Below are 9,624 nucleotides of genomic sequence, written 5' to 3'. Positions count from 1 at the left end.
GGAGGACAGAGCATTTCATCTACCTTCCCGAACTTTCCCAGGGCCCTGAGCAAAAAGGAACTGTGACAAATGAGCTCACTCCCCTGGAGGGGATGTCCACTGCGGTCAGGGGGCAGGACAGGGGGCGCGAAGGAGATTAGACTAAGGAAAAGGTAGTGCATGGAGAAAGCAAGCTGCGCCAGGCGAAGAAACGGGGACCCCTGGGGAGGGAACCGTGAGCGTGCAGAAAACCCCGAGACCCGTGGCAGTGCAGGGGGAGGCGCGAGGCCCCCCCGCCCCCCCCCGGAGCTCCCGGGCAGGAGTCAGGGCCCGTGACCCAACACCAGCCACAGCACTGGACGAGGCAAGCAAGGCCCCCGTGCTCACCACGCCCACCTGCTTTCTCCAAGAACTGACGTCCTCCCCCCCTGAAGACGGGGGTCCCCAGCCTGGGCAGCATTCCAGGTGCCTCGTGTGTGTGAAAGTGTGAACTCTGGGCGGGGTAGGGCCCTAGGTGGGCAGAAACATCCCACTCTCAGCCTCCTCACTCCAAAGAAATGGACATCTGGGGGCTGTGGGTAAGGGATGTAGTTCGGGCCCAGGTCTGAAGGGGCGACAGCACTTCCTTCCCGGCAGAGGATGCAGGCAACGGGACCCCTGGCAGAGTCTGAGCAGGACACAAGGCCTCGGTGCTGGAGCCTCGGGGGAGAAAGGAGGGAAGGTGGCCAAGGAACCTCACAGCTTCTCTCTGCTACCCAGAGTCCCCCTCTGCGGGGAGCTGCGGAATGAGGCCCCCCTGAAACAGGGAGTAGCAATGTGCTCCATGGCCAGCCAGTCCCCGCCATCAGGATCCCTTCCAGAGGCGTTGGGGTTTTACCTGCTGCACACAGGCGTTCCCACCAGAATGGAGAGGGCGTGGAAGGGCATGCAGGGCCAGGGGCTTAACCATCACTGTGAACCTGTCCCAGAAGGAAGAAGACTCTCGTCCTCCCTCTGCCTCTGCAGGAGGCCTGAGGAAGGAGGGGACACCTGCGAGGTCCTCAGTCCTGGGAGGAGGAGCTGAAGAAGGTGAAAGAGGAGCCGAGTGGCCACAGGGCTCCTCGGCGCGCGAACTGCCCGGTGGGGGCCTGGCAGCACCGGACTCCTCCCTCCCACCCACTCGACCTGAGTCCCCGAGAAGTTACAAAAATGTAGAAAAGGCAAAGAGAAAAGTGTAAACAGCTCCAGAGAATTAGGGGGCAGATGGAAGGAGGCACAGCCCTCATGCGTCCGCGCCTGGCAGGACACCTGCATTCCGTGTCGCACCCTCGGGGCGGGGGCTTCCGGAGCAGGGGATGGAGGAAGGCAGACAAAGGAAGCAAGAGCTGGAGCAGGCAGCCCACCAGGTCCTCCCCCAGGCCCTCAGGACCCTCCTTTTAGCCACGGGACAGTCGCGATCCCACGACAGGTGGCCATGTTTGTTCTTGGTCCCACGGGCGGCTCTCCGGTCTCCGGGTGGGCCTTAGGTAAAAGAATCTTGTTTGGGCACCTCTACCTGCCCTGTGACTCCTGATCTCAGAAGCCACGTCACCCACTGAAGGCAGACTCGCCGCCCTCTAAGGAGACGCGACTTTCTCCTGTGCCCATCGAGCCACGTTCAACAGCCCGAGGTCTGTTGCGCGCAGTGTGGTCAGGCTGGGGCCCCAGCCAGAGAAAAGAGTTGGCAAAAGCAAGAGTGACGTGGAGAAAGGAGGCATTCAGACAGCCACGGTCAAGGCTCCTGGAAGACGAAATCGGGGAGTGAAAAACATCTAGTCGATGGCCACAGGCCGTTCTGTGCTCCTGTCCCCAGGGTACAAACTGGAGCTCATCCTCACAGACCCAGAAGCCCACGGCCAAGCCAAGTCCACAGCCACCCCGCTGCCTGGGCCTCAGCCCCGGGCCCTGTGCTCTCCACAGCACACGCCTGGACAGAACCCCATCCCGGCCCTCCGTGTTCCTGGCGAGAACTGGCAGCTCCTGGGTTCGGCCGCGGTCTTCTGCCCAGGTTCCCGCTGTCCTGCCGGGGGTGGGAGGGGACTGTCGCGGCCACGCCCTCGGGTGCGAGTGGAAGGCAGGGCGTGGAGTGGGAAGAAGCTAGTTGTTAGCCTCGCCCTCCTCCTCATCAAAGGACTGCACACCTGAGGATGTGACGTCAGACACCTTCCGGCTGAGAGCGGTGGACATCTCGTGGTCTTCTCGCGGGGACAGCGACTCCAGGTCCCGGCATCCTGCGTCCTCTTCCTCCTCAGGGGCCAGTGGCCTCTTCTCCTCCTCAGCGGGGCCCCTTGCCAGGTCCACCCCACCCACCCCCGGAGCCCAGTCAGTGTCTCCCCCCAGCAAAGGCGGGGGCTCCTGAGCAGAGTATCCCGAGGCGGGCTGGGAAGGCCCCATTTCATGCAAGCTTGGCTGCGAGTCATCAAACGCAGGGCCAAGGTAGGATCCTGTGGCCGGAGAGGCAATGAGGGACTGGTCGCTTGCTTCCCACGCGTCCGAGGACCCCAGACAGTACATGCCCTGGGACACATAGGAGTGAGGCCATCCGTCCATGGGGGCTTGGGCGAGGGCATCTGTAAAGAGAATCGTAGGGGTCAGGTGGGTCATGGACTATCAAAGTCAGTAGCAACAGCGCAGAGAGGTGAGGGTGAGACTCAGGAAGGGGGAGGGTAGCAAAGCTGAGAGGAAGAGAAAGTCTCAGAAGGATAGAGATGAACACACGTAGCCTAGATGCCTGGGGAGGCCTCTCCGGCATCAGGGGTTGGGTTCCAGAACACTCCTCACCCTGACTCTCCATCAGTTCCTGGTAGTTGTCGCTGTAGTTACAGCCCAATGGCTCCTGGGCAGAGTTGACGCTCATGTCCTCACCATCCATGGAAGACCAGGCCATGAGTGTGGCCTCGGAGATGGCGAACTGTTCCATGACACCTGGGAGAAGAAATGCAATTAGCACGACATGCTTCTGAGAACCCTTGGTCACACGCATGGGGCAGGGGCCATCGGCACTGCCATTCGACAGAAATACAATGCGAGCCACTCAGGCAATCAAAAGTTTCCTTTACGGAAATCGAACAGGCGAAATTAGTCTCACTAACATAGCTTATTTAACCTGATATGTATAAAAGATGATCATTTCAACATATAACCCATATAAAATTAATGAGATAGGTGACTTTTTTTATTCATATGGAATCTTTGAAATTCGGTCGCTATTTTCCACTTACGGCACATCTTCACTCAGACTGGCCACATTTTGAGTTCTCAACAGCCACACGTGGCCAGTGGCTACTGTACTGAACAGCACAGTCTTTGTATATGCCCCCAAACAAAGCAAAATCGTGGGGACTTCCCAGATGGTCAGATTTAGGATTCCTAAGGGAAAGAGTTGGGAGTCTTCTGGTGAGATACGCTAAGGGATTGAAATTAGGGACTTCCAGAAGTTTATCTCTGGGAGTTTTGAGGAACGGTAGCTAGTATTAAGTAGTCAAGAACAGAGGAATCTAGATTGGGGGTAGAGGGGGAAGCTCAAGATCCACAGAGAACCCCCAAGGGCACCATGGGATTGTAGGTTCACGGTGGTATCAAGTTGAAAGCTCAAGAGGTTGGAAGAAGGGAGGGGGCTGGAATAGTGAAGATGGGTAGACTTTGGGGGACTCCATTCCGGTCAAAGCCCTGAGTACGCTGAAGCTCACGCTGCTGGCTGCCCGACCCCGCGATACGCTCGTCTCCCCTCGCCGATCCCTCTCCCACCACCCACGCCCCCCACGTAAAGATGCCTCCCTTCTCCTGCACATCTGTCAATCCGGGCTTCTTACTGAGACCTGCCCCTAGGGCTCGGCCACCATCGTGGGTGCACCACGTGCCTGTCTCATAACTACACTACGTCCCTGGAAGAAAACCTCTCCTGCCTACCACGCTCCCGTCACCCAAGTCCACTGACCCTCTAGTGGTTGTCACCAGGAAGGAGCCCGGTATGGGAATCCAGGACTGCGACGGGCAGAGGGGCTGAGGCTACACAAGATCCCCAAGGCCTTCCTTTCTTTTTCCTCAAGCAACAGGGGTAGGAGCAGAGCCTTTTGGAGCCTGTGGCCCCTGCCTTGTCATGCTGTACTGAGGGAGTCCCGCCAGGTGGGAGAGAAAGCATCAGGTGGACCCTCAAGCCCATGTTAATTCCCTTCAACTTCCGAGATGATACTAAAAGCAAGTTTGAGGATATTTATCAGAATTTACAAATCGAAGTACTTGAAATTTGAGTTGCTTGGGAAATTAAGTCTGATGGCCTTCGTATGGACAGAGCCAATCCTGCCACAGGGGGTGGGGTTGGAGGGTCAGTTTCTGGCCATCATGAAATGTGCCTCTTAAGGGCTGGGGGGGCGGGGGGGGGGTGCGGAAAGTACCTGCGAGGAAACGCGCCTCCTTCTCGCCATCGCTGAGGTCGGAATAGGCATCAGTATCCCTGCGCACGGCCTCGTGACTGTGCTGCGGCTGAATGGCTGGCGCCTTCCCCCAGCCCTGCCACTCAATCATGTGGGCCACCCGGCCTTGCCCCATGGCTGTGGGTTTCGTCACATGGTCCTTCATGCTTCGAGAAATCCCTGAGGAGCCAGACAGTCCCCACATCCTCCAGAACATTACACAATACCCGTAACAGATCCTCCCCATTACCCTCACCCAGGCACCCAGGGCCAGGGGACCCCAGCTCATGGGGGTTTGGGGGGGAGGCTCCCCTAGAACTCTGTATCTGAGAGCAGCCTGGAGGATGCGGGAGACCTGACAGAGGGCAAATGGTCAGGGTGGGGAGATGAGGGTCCTCTTCAGGCCTCAAGGAGCAGGGAGACTGAGACCGGGAGCCTGTAGGTATCTCCTTTCTGGACGCATTCCCAGGTATGGCGTCTCACCTGAGAACGATGACTTGGCCAGGGCACCAATGCCATAGGCGTTAGAGTTTCGCTTAAGCTTGGGGAGAATGGAAGTGGTGTCCTCCATGGAGAGCTGGAATAGGGGTATGGGAGAAAGGGCCGAGGAGTTAGAGGGTGTGGGGGTGCTCATCCGTAGGGCAGAGCTCATGGTTTCCAGGAGGAAGGATAAGGGTGACCATCATACCCAGCGATCTCAAGGAGACACACCCTCCACCCACACTTACAAGTCTGGGGGGTAGGCAGAGAACGGGAGTGCCCTCTGGAACGAGGGAGCACTGTGTCCAGCGGAAGGCCCAAGGGAGAATGCAAGGAAGAGGAGTTAGGCTGGACGAGGGAAGGCTGGGGCGGGGGAAGCCACACTCACATTGATGCCATCCCAGGAGAAATCGGTTCGGGTTTGCTGTGGGGAGAGAGGAAGGGGCGTGGGTATCCCAAGCACTTCCAGGAATGCGGGTAACCACCCTCCTCCCTCCGAGGGACTTCCAGAATGGCTTGAAGGAGGGAGGCCTTTCCCGAGATCAGCATCGGGAATGAGGATTTCCGTGCAGAACGTTTGGCTTGTATTTTGAAGAATGTGGGAGAAACGTTCTGTAGAAGTGTCAGCCTGAAGGAGTGTTTGGCATTTAGGCAGAGAATTCAAGGGTGAGCAGTTGGGCGGCTTTGTCCCTGGGGTCTTTCAGAGGTCCTGTGAGCACCTGGGGTTGGGGGGCTCACCTCAGTGGATGGCCGGTGGAGGCTGCTCCCGTGCAGGGAGCTGGTGCTGTCCATGTTGATCTGGTCGACATCCTTCAGGCCCTTCCAATCCACTGCGATCACCTCATTCCCTGAAGGGGCCAGCGGGTTAGTCGCTCCTCCTCGCCTCCCAGCTCCCCACCCGCGAGGCCCCTCCACGGTCTTACAGTGCCACACACCGAGGCAGAGCCCGCCCTTCCCGCCAGCAGCCACTCCTTCCGACTGCCCATTCCTTGCACATCCCTACTCTCCCCAAATGTGTGGCAGGAGCAATATAAATTCTGGGCCGAACCATTCAGTTTGATCTCAGCCAAGACTAGCACGCTCAGAAAAAGTGGTATGTGGCCTTATTGGTTGTTGTGTGGATGGAGGGGTCCGTGGTTGGGTTTTGGCAGGAAAACAGTTCTCTGTTCTGTCCTGAGGAACCTTTGAGGGTTTCCATAGGGTTTCCACATGCGTGTATACGGAAGCTGTGTTTTCCATCTATTATGTTTCTGTAAATACGGTGTGACTTCTCTACGTGTGGACTGTATGATTTGTGAGGTGCAAGGAACGTAGTGGACCCTCGGCAGGAGTTGGCGAATTTGTCTCACAAGGAGATTTGGTGAATTCATCTGACAAGAAGGATTTGGTGGGGAGAGAGGCGGGAGTTCGGTGTGTTCACCCAGAAACAGCGAGAGCAGAGGAAGCCAAGAGATGGAATCGTTTTACCTGACTATTGGGAGACGAGTGATGGATTCAAGAGGAGTGGAGGGGGGACGGTGGGAGGAGGGAAAGGGACTGACTTATAGGAAAATAGCAACCAAAAGAATAAGAATTCAAGTCAAAGAAAAGACAGAAGACATCGGGAGGCTGTGAACAGGGTCTGAGGGCTGCGGAGGGCAGGGGGAGGATGGTGATTGTTAAGGTGAGGCCAGAGCTCCCGGGGAAGGGAGACCATGGCATGAGGGCTGGGTGGAGCCTCCTGGAAGGCTTGGGGAAGGACCACTTGGATAGTCGTGGAGAGAATCGAGCATCAGATGGCCGATGTACCACCTGACCAGAGAGGTCCCTTCCGTGCATGCAGTTTTCTGACTCTGAGTTTAGGAAGAGGGGGCCACTGTTGAGAAGGGTGAACCGAATGGGGTCTTGGGTCCGAGGAGGCATTCAACATAGCTAGTGCAAAAGGAAGGACTCCTGGTTAAGGGGACTGAGGGGGGTAGGACCCCGCCGCAGTGGGCCAGCTCTCTGGGCTGCAGGGCAGTGGTGAGATGGGTCAGACCAGAGGCTGGGCTTCGGGGGTAAGAGGAAAGATGGACATCCAGGCAGAGAGGACTGGAACGGGGCAGGCAGAGACTCCCCGAGAAGGGAGCTGGGGAGGGCAGAGGGGGAGAGGGGAGGGGGAGGTGGCCTTTGTAAAGGAGGGAGAGCTGAGTCAGAGCTCTCTGTTGGGGGGCAGAGAGAGGGAGGGAGAGAACCCGAAGAAGAGGTGAAAGCAGAGGAGGAGGGGGGTATCCATGGAAATAAATCGGGTCTCAGAGAAATCAGGCTTCAGGAGAGTGAGTTTGTTTGTAATAATAATACGAATTATTCTCAGCCTGAGGTCACTGGGGCGTGTAGGCGGGAGAAATGGGGAGTTGAAATGAAAAAAATTGAGGGGTCGGCGGGGGGGGGGTGGATTTATTTGTTGAGCTGTGAGGGTGCGGTGGGTGCAGGGGGTGGGGTATCAGGGGGCGGTAGCAAGGCTCTGAGAGGGTTAGACGAATTAGGAGGCGCCCGTCTTCCCCCCTCCCCACCCAGTCAAAGGTAAATAAAGGGCCGGCCCCGCCCCGCCAGCCCCTGCTGACAGGTGCAGTCCAGTCCCGGGGTTCCCCGGCCGGGCCGGCCCCACCCTGCTGGGAGCTGGCTCCCGACCCCGCTCGGTCCCTCGGCAGCCCCGAATCCTCCCCGCCACCCCAGCCCGGCCCCATTCCCTCCGGCGTGGAACCCGTTCCCTCCCTGAGGCCCCAGGCGCATCCCGCCCCCGCCCCAGTGGGAAAATGCACGTGAACAAAGCAAACCGGGGGAGGCAGGAACGACAGGGAAAAAGCAGCAGAGAGGGAAAGAGCGCGGGGCAAAACCACCGAGCCAGATGGAGGCGGTGGGGAGGGGGCGTGCGCAAGGGGCCCGGCGCCGACCCGGGGCCGGGGGCGCCGGGAAGGGGGCTGCCCCGGAAACGGAGGTGGGGGGCGGGCAGAGTCGAGGAGGCCGGCTCGGAGGTGGAGGGTGAGGGGACGCGGGAGGAGCGGAGAGCGACGGATGAGCGAGAGGGAGCTGCCGGGGAGAGGACGGAGGGGGACCGCGCCGCGGGGAGGGCGATGGCAGGGAGCGGGAGCGAGGCGCGGAGAGCGGCGGGAGCCGGCGGGGCGGCAGCCCCGGGGGCGCGCGAGGAGAGGCACGCGGGGAAAGTGAGGCGGCGGGGCCGGCGCCCGAGGGGCGCGCGGGGGTGGGGGAGGGGCCGGGGCCCCGGCCGCGGCGAGCCCAGCGCCCGCCCTTCCCGCCCCGCCGCGGTACCCACCCACGGTCCGGGAGCCGATGCAGCCCATGGCGCGGGGCCTCCGGGGCCGGGCGCTCGCCGACGCGGGGCGCGCGCGGGGGGAGCACCGGGAGCCGCGCCGCCGCCCCAGCCGCTCTGCAGCGCCGCGGCTGTCTCCGCTCGGCTCCGCTCCCCCCGCCCCTCTCCATCCCTCCCCGCGGCAGCCGCCGTCGCCGCCGCCGCCGCCGCCGCCGCCGCCTGGCTCCCCCGCCCCGGCTCTGCTCGCGGCCGGGGAGGGGGTGGCCCGGGGATTGGCTGCGCCCGGCGCCTCGCCCGCCCCGATGCGCCGCCGCGCTCCCCCGGGGGCCGCGCCGCCCGCGGGCCTCGCGCCGCTCGCTCCACCTGCCCTTCCGCGGCCCCGCGCGGGGCTCCTCGCGGGTCCCGGCCGGGTTCGCGCCCGGCCGAGGGGGCCCCGCCTTGGGGCGCAGGAGCTGCGTGAAGAGCCCCGGGCCCACCTCTTGGTTCTGGTGCATTGACTTTCGGGGTCGGGGTTGGAGACGCTCAGAGAGAAAGTGGGGTGGGGGCGAGAATAAAGCCTGCATGAAGGGCCTTGGCCGCCAAATCCGCAAACACTTGTTTTCTTCCTGCGACGGCATCTGGGACACCAACGGAAACGTGATTGGATGCAGCTTAGGATGCTCTGCGTTTCCTGTGCACGGTTTGTCCACCCAAACGGATCGCGAAGTCTTTGCTGAGACTTCCCGGTGCTCGGCACTCGCTGGGAATTCGGGGGTGGGAGGGGGCATGCGTGGTGCGGATAATCTGACTCCAGGCCTGACTGGGGATGGGGGAGCAGAACGAAGCTAATTCAATCCCAGGTAGAGTGAAATGAAAGTGTCAAGACCCAAGACCGGGTGGAAGACAATTTTAAATCCAATTTAAACTCTGAGCCTTGGTCTTCTCTGACAAATGAGAGCGTGGATATCACGAAGCATTCAAGAGAGAGGAGGATTGTCCTCTGGCTGGTGGGGAGGGTCAGTTAGGTACCTCCTGGGTAAGAAATGAGAGAGAAAGAGAGATCTAAGTGGCAAGGGTCAAGTGGGCACTATAGTTACAGCAGGCAAAAAAATGGAGTACAGGCAAATCAGGTGAGAAACAGCAAGGAGACTCCTGTCTGAGAAGTACCTAGAAAACGCAAAGTTTTAGAGAACAGACCTGGTTAGCACCAGCGACCAGAAGCAAATGCTAATCAGGGTCTCTTTGCTCCTCGATCTGCTTTCCTGTCCCTCTTGAGGTTAAACAGGGAGTAGGGCATGGGCTAGAGGGTCCCTGGTTTGGGCACGTAACAGGGAGAGAGACCAGGTCTTATGGATGTAACTTTTAACCTTTAGACTATGCATGGAGAACTAAACTTTTAGGGTGATAACCACTACGTTTTGTGGAATCCCACATGAGATGTATGGGAAATAATCTAATGCAAATCTA

At 59.7% G+C, this 9,624-nt stretch overlaps 1 protein-coding gene across 2 annotated transcripts; it reads right to left on the bottom strand.

Annotated features, from left to right (window-relative positions):
• Positions 1 to 1,980: 1,980 nt before the first annotated feature.
• Positions 1,981 to 8,775, bottom strand: FAM131B (family with sequence similarity 131 member B). Of its 2 annotated transcripts, none has more exons than XM_036230767.1 (7): positions 8,655 to 8,775; positions 5,628 to 5,737; positions 5,278 to 5,313; positions 4,893 to 4,986; positions 4,392 to 4,589; positions 2,779 to 2,922; positions 1,981 to 2,567 (listed from the first exon to the last, which is right to left on the bottom strand). In XM_036230767.1, the coding sequence occupies exons 2-7, from the start codon at positions 5,679 to 5,681 to the stop codon at positions 2,095 to 2,097; spliced, it is 999 nt and encodes a 332-aa protein (XP_036086660.1). In that variant the 5' UTR covers positions 5,682 to 5,737; positions 8,655 to 8,775; the 3' UTR covers positions 1,981 to 2,094. The 2 variants fall into 2 exon arrangements, with proteins under 2 accessions (XP_036086660.1, XP_036086659.1); XM_036230766.1 differs by lacking the exon at positions 8,655 to 8,775 and adding an exon at positions 8,182 to 8,304.
• Positions 8,776 to 9,624: the final 849 nt, after the last annotated feature.

The sequence above is a fragment of the Rousettus aegyptiacus genome, unplaced genomic scaffold, assembly GCF_014176215.1.
Source record: "Rousettus aegyptiacus isolate mRouAeg1 unplaced genomic scaffold, mRouAeg1.p scaffold_m13_p_13, whole genome shotgun sequence".
Taxonomy (NCBI): Eukaryota; Metazoa; Chordata; class Mammalia; order Chiroptera; family Pteropodidae; genus Rousettus; species Rousettus aegyptiacus.
Note: the sequence above shows the minus strand (reverse complement) of the source record. Positions and strands in the feature narration are given on the sequence as shown.